Source organism: Sceloporus occidentalis, unplaced genomic scaffold (assembly GCF_023333645.1).
Source record: "Sceloporus occidentalis isolate IW3139 unplaced genomic scaffold, rSceOcc1.0.p SCAF_72, whole genome shotgun sequence".
Classification (NCBI taxonomy): Eukaryota; Metazoa; Chordata; class Lepidosauria; order Squamata; family Phrynosomatidae; genus Sceloporus; species Sceloporus occidentalis.
This window is the reverse complement of record NW_028317052.1, coordinates 4,881,232-4,904,932: the sequence shown is the minus strand read 5'-3', so window position 1 is coordinate 4,904,932 and position 23,701 is coordinate 4,881,232. Positions and strand designations below refer to the sequence as shown.

General features: G+C 38.9%; 1 protein-coding gene across 2 annotated transcripts; it reads left to right on the top strand.

Moving 5' to 3' along the window:
* Positions 1 to 645: 645 nt before the first annotated feature.
* On the top strand, positions 646 to 22,811 carry LOC149286138 (WD repeat-containing protein 81-like). 2 transcript variants are annotated; one of them, XM_089494466.1, is made up of 10 exons: positions 646 to 4,141; positions 6,152 to 6,259; positions 7,314 to 7,489; positions 8,287 to 8,468; positions 10,315 to 10,472; positions 11,387 to 11,491; positions 13,712 to 14,371; positions 17,562 to 17,707; positions 20,988 to 21,167; positions 22,485 to 22,811. In XM_089494466.1, exons 1-10 carry the CDS (start codon positions 646 to 648, stop codon positions 22,809 to 22,811), a joined length of 5,538 nt encoding a protein of 1,845 aa, XP_089350592.1. The 2 variants fall into 2 exon arrangements, with proteins under 2 accessions (XP_089350592.1, XP_089350593.1); XM_089494467.1 differs by having other exon boundaries at positions 6,152 to 6,269; positions 7,324 to 7,489.
* Positions 22,812 to 23,701: the final 890 nt, after the last annotated feature.

Here is a 23,701-nt window from a genome sequence, read left to right as displayed (position 1 = left end):
TCCAAAGCGTTGGACTACTAAACGTTTAATCCACTGGACAATGACTTGTATTGGTTTTACATTTAAGGGATATTTATTTTTAACGTTTTGCTTATTTCGATGGGTTTTATGTATCCTGATGCCTTAGAAAAGAGAATACTAACGTCAAAATGATCTGGCACTCCCATTCTATGCTATTTAATGCCCATTAAGTAAAATGCTGCATTATGCTACAGAGTACAGAGCGTCTTTTATGGTTCAAATATTAACAGCATATAGACCTTATTTAGTTTGTGGCGAGTTGTTTATTTTTTTGTATTATATTATTACTTAATTGCTGATGATTAAAAAAAAAAATAGGATAGAAAGCTATTTATCAAAAAAAAAATAAACATCAGATTAGATAAATCCTTTAAGCAGTGGTCTAACTTATTTAATTTTAATATTGTTATTAAAGATATTTATCATGAGATCAGAAATACTTTTAACATTTAATTATATTTTTGATATACCGTACATATTACATTTTTTTTAATCATATCTGAAAATGCCTTTAAGCTGTGGCCCTTAATATATTGGTTTTTTTTTTTCTTTCTTCAGTGTGGGCCAAACATGAAAATGTTACACAAAAATAAAGTTGGACGCTAACTGCTATTCTTGACCAAAATGGAGCTGGTGCTGGCCATTAAAAGAGACTTGAACATTGACCAAAAACAGCTTATAGCTGCTGAAGATGGTAGCCATGTGATTGCATTTGTATCTCAGAAATGGTTAGTTGCTCTGAGGGAACGGAAAACGGTGCCTGTGCAATGCCCAAGAGCGGACGGCCTCAGCAATGTGGAAATACAGACTTATTTGCAACGATCTGTACAAAAGTTACCAACTGGTTGGACCAGAATAGAGATTCATGGCCTTAGAAAAGATAGCTTAGACTACCCGGTGGCTTTAAGCAATGACTTTTCACAAGGCGAGAATGGAGACTCTGAATCGGTGTTTAAATTCATGCAGAATGTTGCGCAGCAAAATTATAAAAATTTGTGGAACAGGGCAAGAAGGACTTATGTGGAGCAGTATGAGACCACAAACAAAATGCCAAGTATCCAGGCCTTGGATGCACTTAAGCTGTCTCTGCAGAAGGTTTATGGCTGTTCCTTTATTTTGATTAATAAGGTTTCAGCAAGTTTGTCTCCTGCCAAAGACTGCAGTGGTTGTGCTGTTGGTCCCCCGTGCTCTCCTAATGTTGTCCCAGCTGAAGCTCTTCTAGAATCTGTTGATATGTTGTATGTAATCCTCCCGTACATGCAGTATTCTTTGTATGACGTTGTCACTTTTAGCCCGGCTAAACTTGCAAACAGTCATGCCAAAGTCCTCTTTATTCTTTACAATGTACTGCAGGCACTGAAGGCTTGCCACAAAGCAGGCCTGTCCTGTGGTGCAATCTCTCTAAGCAATGTTGCTGTCGATGAGAAACTCTGCAGTCGGCTGAGACCTAACTTTATCGATTATGAAAGGCAGTTTGATAGCACATTAAACAAACGAGAAGCATCGGCAGCCAGCCAAGAGCAAGTGAGCGCTGTTGGTCTTTGTACTACCTGCAACAATGAGCTGAAAGAGATGGTGATAGCCTGGATTCAAGGAAGACTTGATAACTTTGATTACCTTATGTATCTGAATAAGCTGGCTGGTAGAAGGGAGGGCGATCCAAATTACCACCCAGTTTTGCCCTGGGTTGTTGATTTCACTACCAAGAATGGAAAGTTTAGAGACCTTAAGAAATCAAAATTCCGCCTAAACAAAGGGGACAAACAACTTGAGTTCACATATGAAATGACAAAGCAAGCATTCGTAGCTGGGGGAGGAAGCACAGATCAGTTCCATGTCCCTCACCACATTTCTGATGTACTGTCTGACATCACGTACTATGTATACAAAGCTAGGAGGACCCCAAAGCCTGTGCTGTGCAATCACGTACGGTCCCAATGGGAGCCAAATGAATACCCAGCAAGTATGGAGAGAATGCAGGGCTGGACCCCTGATGAGTGCATACCAGAGTTTTATACAGATCCCACCATATTTAAATCCATTCACCCTGACATGCCAGACCTTGATATTCCATCTTGGTGCAGCTCATATGAGGACTTCATCAATGTTCATCGTGCTCTTTTAGAAAGTAGGGAAGTGTCTCAGGATCTTCACCACTGGATAGATCTCACATTTGGATACAAGTTAACAGGAAAGAATGCAGTGAAGGAAAAGAATGTTTGCCTGCACCTGGTGGATAATCATACTAACCTGACTTGTTATGGGGTTGTACAGTTATTGGATCAACCACATCCAAAACGTGTTTTTGGCTCAGGGTACACTTTATTTGAAGCTCCTACGATATTTCCATCCAGTAAACATAACAATAAAGTTATTGTATGTGACGATAAACAGATTGTCAATGGACATGTGATAGAGGCTACTGTTTGTGAGACCCTTTGGACTGGTGACAAAGTATCCGCTGGTGATGAAGAATTAGAACAAGGTATGGAGGCTCTAGATTCCATTGGTGGAACAGTAAAAGGTAGTGACCAGAGTTCTATGCCTTCTCTACAAATTACTAGCCCAACTACCTTCAGTGGGGAAAGCAGAATTCAGGCAAGTCGATTAAACAAGCAAAGCAGACCAGTAACATGTAATGAAGAGAGTGATGGAAAGTGCGCCCTTCCTGAGGGATTTAACCCTTTACAGATCCTGGAAGAATTAGAAAAGCTGGACAACTTTTTAGTTCGTGGCTTGCACAGCACCATCCTGCCGGTGAACAAATGTCAAGATAAAATTCCACTGAGTCTTTTAGATTTTTTTCAGAGAGATATCCAAGCTTTGGGCATTATGATTGCTGAGATAATGTTTTCACCAAGGATCCGTGCCAGAACACCCAAACCTTCTTTGTGGGAACGCTATCTCCTAGTACGGAATCTTTGTAGGCACCATCACAAAGATATTCCAACTCCGCTATTGCAAATGCTAGAGTGTTTGCTGCAGTTACACACACCAAAATATATGCTACTGAAGGATATGAAAGATGGGGCACGTGTTCACCTTTTTGAGTTCCCACATATTTCTAACGGCCTTCCTCCACCTTGTCCTTCACAGCTCCTTAGCCCTTTTTGTTCAATCATCCCTTTCCCTACATACTTCCCAAACCTGCACAGATTTATTTTAACGTATCAGTCAAGAAGAACAGAGGATGAGAGCCAAGGCCGTGAACTGGTTTTTCAGCTATGGCAACAAATGGATGGTATTCTTTGTGACATCACGCCTGAAGGATTAGAAATTCTTCTTCCATTTGTTTTGTCTTTAATGACTGAAGAAACCACAGCGGTCTATGCTGCTTGGTATCTTTTTGAGCCAGTGGCCAAAGCTTTGGGTCCTAAAAATTCAAACAAATATCTTCTAAAGCCACTTATTGGTGCTTATGAAAGCCCATCGTACCTTCATGGAAGATTTTATCTTTATACCGACTGCTTTGTAGCCCAACTAATAGTGCGTTTAGGTTTGCAAGCATTCCTTACAAATTTACTTACCCACGTACTGCAGGTTCTTGTTGGGGTGGAGAGCTCAAGTGATGAAGGCAAACTTTTGTCAGGAGCAGCAGAAGATGAAGAAAGCGGAGGTGACAGTCCAGTGACATGTGATTTTGAAGGAAGGCAGAACAGTGTAGATCACAGTACTTCTTCTCATGAGCTTCTGGACTACACTTCTGGGGTCAGCTTCCATGATCAGGTTTACCTTACAGAAAATGAAGATTTCCAGAGTGGACTGTACGTCAGCGAGCCACTACAACCTCAAGAGCCAGAGTCTCTGAGTTTAGGGAGGTTGAGCGACAAAAGCAGTGCCAGTGAGGTTTCCCTTGGTGATGAAAAAGTCACAGACTGTGATTCCCTTCGTGATAAGGCAAGTCTGAAGTCAGGAGACAGCAGCCAGGATTTGAAGCATAGCGAAGAATCTGAAGAAGAGGAGGAACAAGAAACTTCTCCAGGTCCATCAGAGTTGACGTTGTCTGTCATCACTGATGCATCTGTTGACACAATTCAAGCCAATGATAACCAAGACCTCAATGAGGAAGAGCCTGACATAAGTAACCATACTGAGGAAAAGGAGAAAAAGATATTAATTGGTAAGAAATGTTGTACTGTCTCTTCTGTGTGTCTATGTTCTATGTTTAGTCTTTTTCCTCAGCGCTAGGCTTTTGCCTTTTAGATTATTGCCACCATAAACTTTCTGTTGCCAAATATTCCTGCATCGGAATGGTTCTTATCTGCCCTCCAATTCTATGTTTCTGAACCCATCTGTATGAACCCAACTGTCACAACTGACAATAATGGCAACCTCTAGGTCTGCAGATTAAGGAAGTTTATTAACACAAAAGGATAAAAACCAGTTTTTCTGGTATGCAACTGCATTTGAAGCCAAAGGGGTAACATGTTTTTCCGTTGGACTTCCCCTTAACGTTATACATTCGAAAGACTGAATCAAATCTTACTTGTTTTACTTCTAACATATTTATAGAGTTATCATAAACTTGGTCCGTATTGTCTTGGTAAATTGAGTAACGTTAGTGAAGTCTAATAAAAGATGTCTTCCGAAGCAGGGGTTGGTGGCCATGCCTTCACCTGCCTCCGGCAGCACTTCCCTGGTTTATACCACGTAAAGCAGGTAGCTGTTTAGCAACCGCAGATGGCTGAAGTCTCTTGCAATCCTTTATTGGTACCCAGAGAGAGAGATTTTGGCTGTCCTTTGGCTTATTCCAGGCCCTAGGTAAAGGTATTTATAAAACAAATGTTAGAAAAATGAACATACACTATAAACCATAATAAAACATCATACTGTATTTATTTTATAGCTGGACTAGTTTAGGACTTTTATTTGCATTTAAGTTAAAATACCATACTGTATAATATACCAGTTCTGTCCTTGTTAGAGGAGAACCTTGTCTAGTCTCATGCATCCTCATATTCTGGGGTGTTTCTTGTCTGATAAGGGCCATGTTAGCTTTGCATACTATATGAATAACACAATAAGACTTTTTTGTTTAGCAATAAGATGTACTTCTTGTAACGTCTGCTCTTGGTGTAGTAGAGATCCTTCACACCCCATTTCTGTATCTCACTTCTACACACCTGCGGTTAGAGGGCTGTTTTTCTCTGAACCCTGGTGCTTCATGATCGGGAGAACTTCTGTTTTTTAAAGATAGTTCTGTGTTTGTGTGTTGACATTTGGAAGGGTAGTAAAATCATAACTTCGTCTATCTTTTTGTGAGCAGAAAAACTGTTCAAGAAAACGCACTGATAATACATTTCTCGAAAATAAGACTGAAATCAGGGTGTTAACTGCAACAAGCTCATGGGAATCATTAGGCTTAGTCTGGATGTTGTGATAAAACGTTACACATCTACTCATTCAAGATTTTTAGAAGAACATATACGATTATGTACTTGGAACCACATTATACGATAGATATTTTGGATAACTTTGTAAGCCTTGTTGCATATTCCTGTTTTATGATTTGGCTATAGATCATCTCATCAAGGTTTATATTCTTTTGTTTTTTTCTTCGTAGAATTAAAGTATTAAGAACAGAATTGTAATAGAAACCCATAGTGTTGCGAGGCATAAACTTCCTAAACCAAAAAACAATCCCTTTTTTATGGCACTTAATAGGTTACTTAATATATTCCAGGTTCCGTAGAGCTAAATATTTTCCAATGGTCTGGGAACCACACGATTCGACCTTAACGTGTGATATCTGTTATGTAGATCTGGTTATTCTAGGGACAGTGTTTCCGGAGTTCTTCCTTTCATCAATCACTCCTACTTAACCGCGTTTCAGCATTGCTTTAACCCTTGTCATGTCACAATGGTGTACAATGTACATTTTGTCTGTGTTAGAAAACGTACAGAATGTAGTGTATTGAGTAAGAACGTTGGTTTGTATGGCAATTGTACCATATTCAGAACTTTTGCCCAAAACTTGCTCTTAATGTAGTCGTTTTTCTCTCTGTAACTGTACTTTAGTTACTGAAACCCATTGCTGAAACCCATTGTGAGTATATTACTGATGATGTGTGTATAATCAAACCGTATTATCAATACTGTGTTTCTATCAAATTGTTTATTTTTGTTACAGATACTGCCTGTAAGATGGTCCGATGGCTCTCGGCCAAACTTGGTCCAACTGTGACCTCCCGGTCTATTGCCAGGAATCTGCTGAGGTTGCTCACGTCCTGTTATGTTGGTAATTCATTGTTGCTGATTTCCCATGGGGACCCATCATTACGATCATTTATCTAGTTTATTCCATAATGATATGCTAAAGTTAGACAGACGGAATTGTCTGTCAATTGCCTTTCTTTGTAGAAGTCCTTTGGGCTGTAAGAAGTTTTATTTTCTAGCTTTATACATTAGTGGGCGTTTGTTTCAATAAATGTAATAATAAATGACAGGGTTTTGGGGCTCGTTTCTGATGCTTTCACCTTGCTTTGCTGCTGTTTTAACCCTTTCCTATAGTACAACCTTAGTTTTAACTCTCAACTACTGGTTGCTAGTACCATTGATTTGTAGCTCCGATTTTTCTCACTTTTCAGAATTTATATAAATTGATAAATGTTGTAAAGCAAAATTTTTTTGCAGCGTTTTATTATGGGAAGGGATACAGGTATGACTATTTCCTTTGTCCTAACCAGGTCCCATGTCTGTCCTCCCAATGCAGTTTGTTTGGGGGGAGAAGGATCCTTGTTCCTCTTATATTCTTCCCTGGTCCCCCAGACCTCTTTGTGGTTATTAGAGCTGTGTTTTGACCAATGGGACTACCGTGGGCTCTGTAGATGTGGATTTCACTATACAAGTTAAGGGCTCTATTCACTAAAAATGCTTGCAGGATAGTGCCTTTAACTAATTGACTTCACTATGCATTGTGAAGGTCCAAACTTCTGCTGCAGGAACAGCTTGGCCCCGTTTAATGCGGAGTTATATAATAGTAATTTCTTCACCATAGATGCAATATATATGACCGTGGTTGTCATAGATAATGCATTGATCAGTTGGTGAGGGAATTAATCTGCCCTTCTTGCAGCAGAAACTTGTCAGTGTTGCCCCTTCATAATAAATAGTAAAGTGATTGAGCTGAATCCACAGCTTTTTGCTTGTGCAGGTGCTTCACCAGCCGCATACAGGAATGTGAAACGCCATTTCCAATAGCCCACTGGGCTCGTTGCCCACAAGAGTTCAACTAACTTTTAATATTACTTGGTGACTGTTGTTTGGATACATATACATTTTCTTTCAATCAGGTCATCAGAGACAGCAGTTCCTGCCTAATATAGAGGAGAATAGTCCATTAAATGTTAAGAGGCCAATATGTGGCGACCAGGTATCGAAGCCTGTGCTTGACTGTCTCATGTATATGGCCCACCTTTACGGAGAACCATTTTTAACCTATCAATTCTTGCCGTATATCAGCTACCTGGTGAGTAATATTGTTTGATACAACAGGTTGTAAAACCTCACCAATCGAGTGCATTTTATTTTTTTGCACTTCCATGTTATCACTTCCTCTTTCCTAAACTTATTTTTGTGTACTTGTTTTTTTAGACAGAAGTGCCTTTCGTACAGTTTGTTCTTGCGTAGTGTGGGGATATCCTCTAATTTGTCTTTTACTGTACCGTTCCTATTAATATATCTTTCTTATCTCAGTGGAGCCGCTTGGAGTGCAAGTCTAGCTGGGAGACAGGAAACAGAAAATTCCTGACTCCAAGTTTGCGGTCGTTTCACAAGTTATAGCAGAGTGCTGTATACAATTAAAATCTTATTTTTTTTATCACTTAATTGCAGCCTCCTCATTCCCATATTACAATTCTTCCATAGAACCATAGAATTATTTGGGTATAATGTTAAATTTGTGGTTCAAATCCAAAAAATCAATACCCTTAGGCTGTCCATCTGTGGTTGTTTTGGGCTGCCAAGTACCGTAACCTCTTTCTGTCCTGGCATTATGGGAGTATCCAGCTCACACACTTTGTTCATTCTATTATGTAAATAGAGGGTAATACCCCAGTGAGGGATTTTAAACATGTGTAAGATAGGTATATAGCTATCGTGAATCTGAAGACAACACCCAACACAACACAGCAGGAAAAATGCCATCAAGTTGCGTGCTTCCATGTTTAAATATAATGGAAACAATATGTTAATAGAAATATTCATTCAGTTCATGTTTTTCATTTGTGACATGTATGAAGACATGGTTCCATTCTGTACATGCAGGTGGCTCCCAATAGCTTGTGCAGACTAAACAGCCGAAAAGAAGCTGGGCTGTTGGCAGCAGTGACTCTGACCCAGAAGATTATAGTCTACTTATCAGACACCACCCTGATGGACATTCTACCTAAAATTAACCAAGATGTGTTGCTGCCCGTTTTGGGTTTCCTGACGTCCACCACTGTTGGGTAATGTACATAATGTTTAGGTGCTGGGTGAAGATTGCAGTCTTTATGTAATACCTTATCTTGGTTCTCCAAGCAAATCCACCATATTTAATATTTTAAATATTATATTTAATATATATTATACTTTTTATGTTCGGATGTGTATTCCAATAGCAAAATGATTTTCCAGCAGATGTTTTACCACATCTCCTGCCATCCTCAACCATTCATGGTATTTCAGATGATTCCTTATCGTTATCTGTGAATTAAACAAAATATTTATATTGGGCATTAGGCTAGTGTATGTGCCAGCATGAGACATGGAGTTGTAGTTAATGCAACTGCACTGCAGCATTGTAGGTACTCCACTAGGATGTTTTGTTATTATATTTGCAGCCAATGAGATTGTGGCATTATAGTGCAGGGGAAAATGACAACCGATATTCTAGAAATGGGGACTTTGGCAAAAAAATGAACATACCCTTGGTTGTGTTGATAGGTGTAATATATTTTGTCTGTCAGAAATTGACAGAAGTGGTCTTCTACTACTACACTAAACCAGAAAGAAGCCTTATCTCTCTACTGGCCGACAGGGCTGCGTGGAGTTAGCAGGAGACTTGTGTTTTTTAATTTCCCTCGCTTTATAAAGAGCCATCCCTGGCAAATTTCTCTGCAAGAAGGGCTGCGTAGTGCAATTGGTGAGGTGACTTTCAGGGGATTTTACTGATTTCATTCTGCTTTATACTGGGCCTTCCAAGCTGTTCTTGGACCATAAGCTCACTTGGTTTGGCTCTTCATGTAAAGTGAAATCAGGCAGATGAATCTTCAGCTCTCCTGCCAACACCATCTTTAGGGAATAAATCACTCAATAGAGCACTTCCAGAAATAAGGTTCTGTGTCTGCTGCTTTCCAGAAGTGCCTGCCATTTGAACAACTGTAAGGAAGCCACTACGGAAGCCTTACGGCGATCAACGTTCTACAAAGCCTTGTGGTTTTATGAAAAAAAAAGATGGCCTTGTAAATTAAATACTTTATTATTTTTGAAGCCCCCCTGAATCAGTACTTGATATTTGGCATAGCACACTTTGTGTTTTTGTCGGTAGGATGGTGGCTGTTACTACCATTTATATTCCAATGTATCCTGAGTGCTTTATTTCTTATATGATTAAGCACGTTCCTCCATGGATGGGAAGCTTCTGATCTGGCTGGTGCTCAGGAGTTGCTCTGTCCAGAAGATTTAATTGCATATAATGTTAAATGCAGGCTTCTATGTCGGTGTTCACCATTTAATATGATGATGCTTATCAGGGACATAGTGCATTCCCATTAAAATGAAAAGTAAGGTAATTTCCTCGGCACGGAGAAGCATCCACATTGCATAATGATTAGACCGTGCAGCACCACTTAATTTAACCTAATGTAACGCGTGAAATTTATAGCACACATTAGGAAGCCTATGTTCTCATCCAGGCAAATGTACTCTGTTGACACTAATAAACTGAGTATTGTGGCTAAGGTCATGGCGGTAACATGTTTGATCTCTGCCGTGATTTTCTTCCTTTGAAAAAGATGTCATAAGCGTGCAAAAATATTTTCACAAAAATAATGCTTTAAGATTCTTTTTAAGGTATTTCATTTCCTTTATCCCCATTTTATGGGGAGAGATACACATCTTGCTTCATTCTGCATCATAATTTATTTGCAGTGCCAATACTAGTTTTGTTCCCAGATTTGTACAATTTCAAGCCTACATTTTAGAAATATTCCTGCTTTAACTCAGGTTCTCAATTGGGTTTATAGCCCTTTTAAAGCCTTATATTTTCCATGTCTGCCTTTTAAATACATTTAAATGATGGCTTGTTTACAGGTTCCCCAATGGTGCCCAGGCCCGAATAGCCCTGTGTGTAAAATGCAGCAGTCTCATCTCCCTAATCTGCCTTCGCATAGGACGAGAGATGGTTCAGCAGCATCTTGGTGATGCCCTTCGGATCTTCTTTAGTAACTTCACCTTACTTCAGGAACTCCGTGAACAGGTATGAGTGCTCCTTCTACCAAAAGGATATAGCTGTATTAGCCCAAAAGAATATGGAGTGTTTAGGTTGGTTTCCTTAATTGGGCCACTGTTTTTGGGACTCAATCTACTTCTACCAATAACGCATTGCTCCGTATCGTTCTTGAAACCATTGCGTATCAGTTTCAGCCCACGCTGTTCTCCAGTATTCACATTGACCTAAATGAATGTCATTAGTTGAGGTCTATTTGGCAGAAAGGATTGTCTGTTGCATTGATCCTAGCCTGTGGGAGCTTCCAGATGGGTAGTACCTGCTAAATCTCTGCTGTTAAAAGCTTTGTCACAAGTTTTACACTTTATTTCGCTGACGGGAATTATACACTGTCTTTTAAATAGAATATATCATGGTGAGGGTGCTTTGAGCCCTGTTGGCTCATTGAAGGCTTTCGCAACATTTCATCATTTCTTAGATATACCATGAGAGGTCTGATCAAAAGTCAGAATGCCAGCTGTTTTTGAGCCAACCTCGGGTATCATTAAAGAGAACACCGCATTCCTCCTTGGAACGCTTCCAGTTTTGCTTGGCTTGGGACAGAACAAATAATCTATTACAGTGGATACTTCTGTGTGTGCAGAACTCTTGTCTTGTCGAACATGCCCCAATGCCCATAGTGTATCTACTATATATATATATATATATATATATATATATATATATATATATATATATATATATATATATATATATATACTATATGAATGCAAGCAATATAAGAACAGACCTTAGGAGCATCTGTACTGTGTGTGCCAATGGATAATGTAAAATAGTGTCATTTCTATCTGCTTATCAGGCATTGTCTTCTTCAGGGCTTTTTTTCAGAGACTCATAATAGCTCAGAGGCATCTGTACAAAGTGTGCACGGCAAAGATGGGACCATTTGCTTGGTTGATCTTGCTTTGCTAGAGGAGCTAGAAAAAGTCTACAATGCAGAAATGGCCTATGCCACCTTCGTCCCATTCTCTTGTCTTATTGGTAAGTATCTTATTCTGACGCACTGAAATCATCTTTCAAATAGGTAGCTCCTCGATAGAGGGGTACGTTAAGTGGACCCTGGTTACATCAAACATGGAAACAAGATTACACCTATATATATGTGTGTGTATATAATTGAATTCAAAACATACAAAGATGTTTGTGTATTACAGACTCTTTACATTGTCTGGGTTTCTCTCCATCCAGAGCCCTCTGGATGCCAGTGTCTCCCCCACACAAGTCTGTTCAAAATAAAACCAATACCAACATTTGTTTTATTTTTACCTCGGTGAAAAATAAGTTTACTTTTCTGTAAATGGCAACAAATCCGTTACATATTTCAAATTTCTTCTATATTATGAAATAATCCACAGGGACTAGTGACGTTGAACATATTGCATATGTTAAATTTGTTCCACCTAAAACAAAACCTCATCCATATCAAAAGTAACAACATTAGACGCATTGTGATTTCAAATTGGCAAAGTGATTGGTCCGATAATTTTCTTCTAAATGTACTGTATGCACTGACCCCATCAGACGCCTCGTTCGAGGTCTGACGTGCTGGTAATGCGAAAGCTTGACCTCACTCTAGCTTCCTGACTATATTCCAAAGCAAAACCCCACATCGCACACTTTATTATCTGTTATGTACCAGAGACAGACTGCAGGACGGATATTACATTTTATTCCTATGCACCAACAATTTATGCAGCGCTTCTTACAGTACATACGTTCAAGGGGTCTGACAAGACTAAAACTTACTGACAAAGAAGGGCCGGTGCACTAGGTAAAGAAGGTCCCGCTTACAACCTAGAGGAAGTTTTTAAAAGGCTGCAAATGACCTATAGTACCTGGTGATACCTTGATATTAACAGATGGAGATGAAATTATTTTCTTTCCCTAGATTAAGGCAGGTGTGAATTAACCATTGGAATCAGAGTTTCTATACACAATATAAAGAGTTGTATTTTTGTATTGCAAGAATAGTCTACTGTAGGTAGTGTGAAATGGGTAAAACTAGTCTGATAGACTAACTAATCATTACCCGATACATAAGTGTATTGGCAATATCATGTTTATAAAAGGAAACAATGTAATGGGTACACTAAAAATGCATTTAGACAAACCCTACCATTGAATGATTAAAAGATTGTATGGCAAGGAGTTTCAGAAATACCAAGGCATAAGGTTTTTGATATTCCTGAAGTAGCTCTGTTGTGAATTAAGATAGTCTTCTGTGCTGTAATGCACTTGAAATATTATGAAATTCCAGCAGGGCTTTTGAATCTTGGTATAGTATTTTCTCATCTTGTCAGGCTTAATGTATGCAAGTGATGACTCCCTGCTCTGTAAACTCAATGCAAAGAAGTTCACAGAAAAAAGAGACGTAGATGTAAGATACCAGAAGGAAACAGAGGGTGTAATATCTACGTTGGGCACTAGGGGTGCTCTTGTATTTGGTTTTGTTGATACATGCTGCAAGGAAAACTCTGCATACACATTTTATTTTATATTTTGAAGACCTGTTTTAGCACAAAAGACAGTTTGGTAAATGTGAATTTTTTTTAAATGTGTTATTTGGCAACAAAAATACATGGCCACATTCAAATTTAACTCCTAGACCTTATGCTCAATTGTTTTGTTTTCCTTAGGTAGGAATCCTGCTTTAAGGAATCAATTCTAAGGGCATGTATAAGATAATTGTATTATTTTTGGTATAGTAGTATGATTAATAATAAAAAATAAAAAATAGGGACCATGATGAATGATAATTAGGCAGGGGTAAATTAACTGGCAAACTGAGTTTCTATAAACAATCTAAAAAGTAATACTGTGATTCCTTTAGCCTTTTGAGAGTTGTGTATCTGTATTGCAGGAATAGTCTGTTGTACGTAGTTTCTTTAGTATACAGAATAATCATGTGAAATGGAGAAAACTAGCCCGACTTCATTTGTCTAATAGAATCCTTTTATTTTGAGCTGTTAGTCATGATTTCCTAACATGGGCAATGTTTAATCAGATCAGAATCCTACAAGCTCTAAAATTACCTTTGAACACCTTTATTCTTGTACCATTAGTGAGGCCAGATGAGACATACTCAGAACCAATGACTGAGTAGAAAACAAATACAATTTAGAGTGAAATCGTAGAAGAAAGGCAAGTCAAATATGTCTGTGGTGATGCATGTTTATTTAGACTAGTCTGTTTCTTTTAAAGGTGATGTCATTGGTCAATTGGTTCCTAACCATGCTCTGATTTGGAATCTGACAATGGCCTATCAGGAAGCTGTGGTTCCAAAGGAGATGGACAGCCATGTGCAACCCCTGGAAACCAGCACCAGGATCCCACTGCACAGAACTGAGGAAGACACTCAGTCAGGGACTTTCGGCAGTGTCATGGTTGGTAACCGAATTCAAGTACCAAAAGATATCCACTACCCGGTATCCAAATCATCGTGCTGCAGTCCAGTAATGGAGAATTTTCAATGTGATGAAAACTCTTTTAAGCAGGACCTTGAAAAGAGTACACATGGACTATGTGGAAACTGGTTGGCCTACTGGCAGTATGAGATTGGTGTCAGCCAACATGAGCCTCATTTTTACTTTCATCAGATTAAGCTCCAGAGCTTTGTAGGCCATTTTGGGGCCATCAAATGTATCCATCCTCTAAGTGGAGAAGACTTCTTCTTGAGTGGAAGCAAAGACAAAACTGTCCGCTTGTGGCCTCTGTACAACTATGGCGATGGTACAAGAGAGATTGAACCACGCTTCAGTTACTCCGAACACAAGAAGTCCGTATTCTATGTGGGGCAGCTGGAGTCTGTGCAGCAAATAGTGAGCTGTGATGGGGGAGTCTGCATATGGGACCAATTTACAGGTAGGCATACATGTTGGTGAGGCAATTATAAAGGTAAATATGTGTATGTGCTAACAAAACAGTTTTACCTTCTTAGTATTCAATACTGCCATGAACAAACCTGTAGCTTTGGTCATTTTTAAAACCATATTTGTTTGTTACTTTCTTGATGAAGTCTACCATACTGGTGTCAGAAGGGTCCTGACTTTTTGTGATACCTTTTACTTGGGACAATAAAACCACAAGCACACTACGTCATGTTGTTGCCATCAACTACATGCAAGAAATGTGAACTAATAGATAATGTGAACATGGCTGGCGATCCTGTGACGTGGGGAAGACCTTTCTCCTGCATCCTTGCTTGCACAGTCAGGGTCGGATGTACTGACCTCTGCACCAACAGAGGAACACATGTTGTGGAGCATATCTTTGGAGGATTTATGGGTGTCAGTGATGTAACAAATCAGATTGCTGTCCTTGGCCTGATGCAGGGGAGAGCCACCCCGCACTCTGCAGAGCACAGCCATGTGATGTCATATCCTGGCAGTCTACATCTTAGGGACAAACAGAACAGAAGTAGATCTGTGCTAGCTACCTGCGGCCCTAGGCCTAGACCAATTAATCCAAGGCCAGAATACGCAGCTGTAGGGGGTTGGTTTAAAAGACTAATGAACTTCACCCTCATTATTTCTGTCGGCTACTGTATGTGTATGCAATATTCCACGGATAAATTAGTCGAGCAACAGAAAACTGGTCCATTATTGACCATACAATGTGCACATGATTGGCCATGCCTGTCCGGGGCTTTAAAATGTAGGGTTAAAATGTTATGGTTCTCCAGCAACTATTTAACCATCTTGCATCTTTCTTGTGGGGTCAACCTGCCAAGATATCAGCATGTGAACACGTGTATAGTCTCTACTCTGCGTGATCCTTTGAAATTTGATCATGGTTCTTCTGAACTACTGTTTTAGGAATGTGGGAAAATAATATACCTAGCCAGCTCAGATTTTCTTTTTGTTGAGAATAATAGGCTAGGGCTGATCCAGCCTTAGACCAGTGCCAGGGGAAAACTGGCAAGGCTACACCATTGTACATGTTTCCTTTCTCAGTGCCTGAAGTCCAGAGGCACTGTAGTGTTAAAGCTACTTGAGTTGATTATATGGTAGAATGAATCTAATTCATCATTTTAGCACACAATGTAAAGCATTTGCATGTTTGGGTTCAAAGAAATTTACAGTTTTGTCTGCTGGAAAAAAGTTAGTTGCAGACTTGCTGGCTTGATATTTGTAGACTTAATTAACCATTGCAAATTCATTGATGGTATTTACATCGGTGAAAATGTGTTGAAATGTGCTGATTTCCATAGTTTGTGTCCCTTTCCCCCTCCACCAAGGATTCTGCATCTTAAAATCAATGGGTCAAGAAATGTTTTATCAGCAGCAATTTGGATTTTTACACACAATTTATTTGTGGCGTTTTGCTGTTTTTTTTAACATGTTCATAAATTGTTAATTTACTCCTAATCTACAACAATGCCCATTATTATAAGTATTATTAGTTTTACATTAGTTTTTAAACTAAACTTGCTGTCAGCAGGCAAGCAGTGTTTTAGCTATGCACAGAAATATGGCAGTCCACCCTGACATGAGTCGGGCAACGCTGTTGCGTGTGTAAAAGCATTGGTTCTGCTCAGTCAGTGGCATACATCTTGGGGTTCATCTTTGATGCCACTCATTAGGGGGTGCCACACTGGCACACAAAGGTCCCAAGTCTCCAGGAAATTCCCACCTGCGGGAGAGGCGACAAGAAAGTGGTTGGCGGAGAACATAGGGAGACATTGAGTGAGTGAGCGTGAGTAAGAGTGTGTGAGAGAGTGTGGCTGTTTATACATTTTTAAAGTGTGAGGGTGCAGGGTTGGCTAAATATAGGATTCGTCCCGGGCGCCAAATACTCTAGGTACTCTCCTGCTCCCAATTAACTTGTCTTACTAGCCTGGTAGACATGTTGGAGTGCCAGTGAGCACAATGGATGGTAGCTGTCCAGCTTTTTCAAAACACTTTTGCAGCACTATTATAAGTATTTCTTTGTTCATGGCTTGTACCGGTATTATGCTATTCTGAAGCTGTTCTGCCATCTAGTGGGACAGGGTGTGTTGCCAGACAAACATTCCAAATTAACCCATTCTTATCTCTTACATATACATGCAACATAGTAATCATGTTTGTTTTTTCCTTTCTCTTAAGTACTAAAATACAAATTACCTATGTTTTCTGTTTTGTATGTATAGGCTGCACTATGTGTTAGATTGCTCCCTCACCCTAAGATATGTGTGATCATAATAAGAGGAGTTACGTGGCTATAAGCGGTCTCTAGCGTTGCAGGCTGATGCAGTCTGCTTAAACAATGTCAACAAAAACAGGTGCAAGTTTTCCCTTAGGACGTATATTTACGTCCAGCCATTTTTGCAGCGGGGTGAAAATGGCAAAATCCTGAATGTTAAAGAACCAGTACCATACACCCCAACTTTTTAGGTTTTCATGCTGGCACACCCATGTGTGTGGTGGTGGGGGGTTGGCTAGAGGCAGGACCGCCACCGGTAATGGGTTGAGGTCAGGGTTGGAGTGGTCTAGATGTAGGCATGGCTACTCTGCCCACCCAGAAAGTTTGCAGCGCTAGGCTTCAGAGCAGTGCGTGGAGGTCTGTGCTACAACAGAACAGACCTCAATTGATTTTTCAGTTCCATGGATTGGTCAGTGGAGATCTCCACAACCGATTCATAATCCCCATTGCCCACAAAAGTGGGACAGTGCCCAAAAATCTTGTCTCACAAAAACCAGGACACTTGGTATGTAAGCAGTATGTTTCCTACGGATATGCAGTAAAAGTGATCGTTGGTGTTTTAACTGTGAGTAAATGTCTGCTTCTTGATGCTTCTTGGTAACTTGCGTTGTTGCCGAGATTTTGTACCCTGTGGTTTTGGCCTAATTGTTAAAATATTATGCAAACAGCGCATATTTCCTCCCATTTTATTATTTATTTATTTTTTTCTCCATATTGGGGAAAAATATATATGGGAAAAATTCAGTTAATTTTTGTGTTGCTTTGTGGCAGAGATCTCATAGATCACTAGAGCACTGCGTTGTTTCCAACACCATTACATTGCATATATAATGTCTTTGAAAATCTTCTTGCTCTTTATCACAAATAGGTAAAACTATTCGTACGTATGAGGCAGGGGATACCAAAGTGCCGGTCACTGCTGTTGCCACAATGCCGCCTCCTTATTGCAGCGTGACCATAGGAAGCTCCGACTCTGTCCTTCGTTTCATCGACGTCAGGAAACCAGGTCTTCAGGTAACTGAGCGTTCCCTGTACGGGTGACTTAAAGTGAAGATGAGGGATGAGTAAGCAGCGAGGGACATGGAAGGCCATCTACCTGTTCATATTAAGATTCTAAGTAGCTGCAAGCAGAAATAAATCTCAAACTGTTGTGAAGACACTCTCGTTACGAAGTTCCATCATGTTCCATAGCTCTCTACAGTAGGCACATGACTAACGAGGAGAACGTTGTTCTAACATGCTTACCCTAAGGTGTAGCTCAGTGATGGCGAATGTTTTGGGGTCAGACCCCAATTTTCCGCATGAAACCAAGTTGCCGACCTCAAAGGAGGTTAAGGAAGAAAAGGGCAGTGGCACCGGCACATGGGTTACATGTATCTTACATATATGTGCAAACACCTTGCATGTATCCTGTTTATCTACATGTATATAAATATACAATAAACAGGATGGGTGCAAGGTGTTTGCACATATGCGTAATATACATGGAACTCGTGCTGCTGCCACTGCCCTTTACTTCCATAAGAGAAAAGAAATGTTGAACATAATGACCTCCTTGATAAATCTCCCCTTTCTTCCCGTCTCTCTTCTTATCCCCCTTTCTATCTATCTCTACCCTGTATCATGTCTTAATTCCTGAGGTTGTAGATCTGTTCCTGCAGTTCCAAGTGCTCCCTGATGCCTGTGTTTTTTTTGTTTGTTTGTTTTTTAACATGATTATAGAATTATTTGGGCTTTATTAAGGGTTTCAGACATTCAACTGTAGCAGGCATGTTTAGTTTAGGTAAAAGTAACAGAAGAAAGAGTCAAAGTCACAAAACCAGTACCAAAGAATAAACCTAGCTTCCATATAATTGAATTGCTTTAATGAATATGTTATAAGAAGGGGCTGTTAACATAAAAGATGATGTCATTGCCACATCTACTCCATAAAAGGCTTCTGAAGACTAACTATAAATCCTTGCAATTATTGCTTGCAGTGTAATTGCTGGCATTTAAGGTCTCTAAAGTTAGCTTGTAATAAGTCCTGAACCCTTAAAGGATTCCGAGACATTTAGAGGGAGAATAGCTGGGATCAAGAAGAGAGAATGTGGAAGGTGAGAGAACGCAGGCAAGATACAATATTGTAAAAGTAAACGAAAGCATTTTCTATTATATTTCTCTTTCTTGGAATCTCTGGTCGTGTGAAATACCAGGAATTGTTAAATCATGTGCAGGCAAAGCTTCAGAACCAATGGAATATTGTATGGAACTTTCTGTGCAAAGGGGGTTTGTAAGATAACAGTCCAGAAAAGTAACAGCAAAAATAAACTTTTTGTAAATGTTTTATTTATTGAAAAATAAACCATATCGATGCTTAAGGAAAGCACGTTTTCTACACCAGAAGCTTGCTTTCAAATGCATTTGATTTTATTTCTCTTCCCTATGTCACTTGACATATTCCAAAAAGTTCATGGTAATGACGCTCTCTCTCACTTACTCACCGTAGGTCCCTTTACACTTGGCTCTTTCTGAAATAAAAATATACGTATGTATATGTATGCATACTATATATTGGTATACTAACACTTATTTTTAGGACTAGCTTAGTAAAACGTGTTCTAGAAACTAAATATTAATACAAAGGCAATTATATTACTACAACCCATACCTTCTAAGTGCCCTTCTTTCGTCACACAAAGTCCCTACTTTTTAGGAGCTTGTAATGTGTATATAAACAGCAGTAAACATCTTGAAACATGTATTTTGTTTCCACAATGAATTTATAATCTTCTAACTATCGTGCTCGGTTAAAAGGATTAGTAATAGAACCCACATCCCCTAACACAATAACGCCTCTTTGGCCTTTTCAAATACAATTTGAAGTATACTGCATGTATACCATGGGAAAAAATGCTATCTTCAAAAAGTGTGTGTTTTGGTGTTTAGCATATTTGCGTGTGTGCGTGATACATATATGTAAGCTTGTTTGAGCAGGGCCCTCCTCACCTGTTGTCTCTGTTAGTCAATTTGTTATGTTATATACTACTTGTTATGTCCTGTCCACCCATTGTACAGCGCTACGGAATTTGATGGTGCTATATAAAACAATAAATAATAATAATTATTATACATATATCTGTGTATTCTCCACAAGGTATCCCTGCACCTTTGTTTCTTGAGTTTTGCTAAAGTGTTCTTTAAGAAATGTGGCAACGTCTGCTTTTGGCAGCTTCTATGTATTCTAAGGAGTGGAGAGCCTCCTTTTTGCCTTCTACCCACATCTGGATTCTTGATGTGTGCATATTCTGAAAATCACACTTTTTATATTTACAGAGAAGTCCCCCCCCCCCCCTTTGGCTGTAGAAGAAGAAAAAAAAGCATTCCAAATTTCTGGTTTCTGTTTTGTGAAACACCTAAGTAAATAGAGGTCTAGTTTTAATAGTTTAGTTGTTTATAGTGAGTATCTGTTTTTTATATTAATTTGACATAAAGCCACATGTAGCAAGAACTGATTATATTTAAATGTGTTTTTATGTTTCCAAGATTCCAATGTCCTATGCCAGATTTTTTTTAAGGGGAAAGCATACATTCCTTGGACATTGCAGTGAAACCATGTGCTTTTTCTGTTTAGTTCTAAATATGTCCTATAAATATGTTGATAATATGACTGCAAAAGCCAGGGACTAGAGTTTTTTAAAAAAAAAGTCATATATACTATATATATATATATATATATATATATATATATATATATATATATATATATATATATATATATATATATATATATATATAAAATATATAGCGTAACAAATAGTTTTTTGGTTTTTTTTAGTCTCTTCTGTTCCAGTAGCGAACCCTCTATCTAGCTGTGAGCATTACTACACTAACTATGGTGAATACGGTCACAAAATAATTATGAAATATCTCCTCTGGGGATACTTTGTAAGAGGTGAGATAGACTTCGGAAAAATAGCTAAATAACTTTTTGCCATCTTATATTGCTGTCTGTGGGTATGCCTCCCTAGCTCGTAAACATCTAACGGCTTCCTAAATTATCCTCAATATGGTTAACCTTTAGCGCATGAGTCCTCCAGCTGTCATGGAATTACAATCTCCATAAAATCCATCTGCAGAATGGCATAATACTGGTAGAGCAGTTTCAGGACAGATGAACGGCTACATGGTGGCTCTGTCTGTTCTGAAAGTATACTCGATAGGGTCTTGGCGCTCTTCAGCTGTCATAACGTTTGTTTCTTATGTTGGGCTAACATGTCCCTGTCTGTCTTTCTTCCCCTCTTGTATCCTCCAGCATGAATTTAAGTTGGCAAGCAATGTCAACGCAGGGCTTATACGATACCTGGCAGTTAGCCCCAATGGACGTAGTGTTGTGGCAGGGTTTTCTTCTGGGTTTATCGTGCTGTTGGACACCAGGACTGGCCTAGTCCTGAAAGGGTGGCCTGCCCATGAAGGAGACATACTGCAGATGAAGGTAACCTATATTTAGGTATAGTTGTGTGACATTTTATTTGCAGCAGAAGGGACCTTCCCTTCCTGCAAAGGTTTTCATGGAGCCACACAATACTTATTTCATGAGCATTCTTTAATTGGGTAAACTTTGGTTGTGCCATGTTATAGAATGTTTAACTAGCTTGTGTGGCCCTGCAATATTAGCCCCTGGAGTCATTTAAAGGACTTTTACGTCTGTTGTGTGCTGGATGTCAAAGGCCAAAATGCGTGGGCAGCTAAATCAATATGCAAACATTTTTCAAAAGTTGGTTTGAACATCACCTCTGACTACACTGTGTTTTGTGTTAGTGTGATATTTTTGTTAAGTAAATCACATTGGCCAAATTGAAACCAATAATTTCCTAAACTAATTTGAACTCTACCATAAAAATGTAAGGATATCAGGGGTTGGCTAACACTGGTGTAAAAAAGGGTCCATATTCTCATATCATAGCTTTATTGTTGGGCATCGTGGCGGCACTTCATGGTCAGGCTAAACTAGCCAGATATGCCTTTAAACATGCTTATGACAAGAAATATTTACTTTCTGGAGGCAATTGTTTTAAATCAGCCCCTCTGTAGGTGTTCCCGGTTACACGAGACGGCCATAAAGCTACCAATCACCCAAAATGTTTCAATAAAACATTTTATTGTACCAAGCCTTGTTAATATTTACAAATATTGTTGCTACCCCATCCTAACATGTTCTTAATGTGTAAGTAGTCTTCATCTTTACATTATTAAAAAAATAAAAAAAAGACATCCAAACTTTCTTAAAACAAAAACAAAAAGCGCTTTGGTGTATTTTACCGAGTTGTACTAATGAGTAACCCTTCTTTATATTTGCTTGCCCTAGTGTTCGCTGTAACAGTTTGCTTAACCTGAGTCAAGGTGAAATAGGATTTATACCATGAATGCTTGTTGTTGCAGTAAAGAGATTATTATTCTGTTTTAACCTAAAGAAGATACCGTTCAAAATGGCTATTTATCCGTTTATGCTGTTTTTATGAAAACGTATGCAACTAAATTTTATGATCGTCAACTAAGTTGATAGCGTATACAGTTTTTCCTCTGCTTTAAAATTGTGATAGAATAGGTTTGTGTATTATAAATAGTTACACTTTTGACCTGATCATAATAGCCCATCACATAGTGAAGATATGTGTTTGCCTATCTAATCACTTTAACTTGCTTCTGAGTTTTGCCCTGGGTTTTTCTTCATTGTTCCTGTTTTTTCTTCTCTGGGTTAGCTTTTCATGTGAACGTTGGATACCCACTGACTATGCGTATTGTTCTGCAGGCAGCTGATGGAAACATTGTGGTGAGTTCTTCCTCTGACCACTCGCTGACTGTCTGGAAGGAGCTAGAACAAAAACCGTTGCATCACTTCAAATCCAACTCTGACCCCATTCATGCATTCGATCTATACGGCAGCGAGATTGTAACTGGCACTGTAGCCAACAAAATCGGGATCTATTCCCTTCTAGATTCGTCATCTCTACCAAACAGCACCACCAAACTTAGCTCTGAGAACTTCAAGGGGACGCTAACACATTTAGCAGTTCTTCCCACAAAACGACTGCTTCTTCTTGGCTCAGACAATGGAGTTGTCCGCCTTCTGGCTTAGAGGATTATTGGTTTCATTCTAGTAAACCATGTCAACTCAACCGTGATCTCGAGCTGTTAAAATTGCATTCATGAAAGCCATAGACTTGTAACAACCAAGTATTAATACTGTTTATGTCTAGAGTGACCAACATTTTGTGTGCATTTTTGTGAGCAGGACATGGATAGATGGGGTATTTTTATTCATAAAGCATTATAAAGAGGTTCTGGCTGTGACGGTGCTAGCCTTTGTCCTGTTTTATTGTAGATTGTTCTAAATCTCTTACTCGCAGGAATTCTGTGTATGTACCTTACAATACTGAGTATAACATCAGGCTCAAAACTTCTTGTGAACTATGTTCTGTGCATTGTTTAGGATACACATAGTATTATATCAACAGTGGTTTTTATCCTTCTTCCTTGAACAAAGCTGCTGCCACTAGAGTTGAAATCTAAAATATGAGTTGTAGATTATGCAGATGATAGAAGTGCCTAAAGTAATAATAAAAAAATATAAACTAATATAATTTTATCATAATTATGTGGGTTTTTTAGCATTAGTTTTTTTTGGTAATACATTCAATTTATTTCCAATGGATTTGATTAAAACACAAAGAATTTATAAAAATTGGAGAATCTCAGAAAATGTACAATTCTCAGGTGTTATTCATATTTGTCTGAATATGACTCATTATCCCAGGCCCAATCCAACCATCTTGACTGCTCTCTGGCATCTAGATAAGGTGCACCTAACTGTTAACAGGTTTTAATTTCTAGAAATTACTGAGAAGGAATCATGGAAGGTGTTGCTGTAGGTCCAATTAAATACAGCATAAAATAAAATATGCCAAATATCGAATATACAAATTATACAATTTTGTCTTAGATATGGGAAAAGTATTAACCTATTGT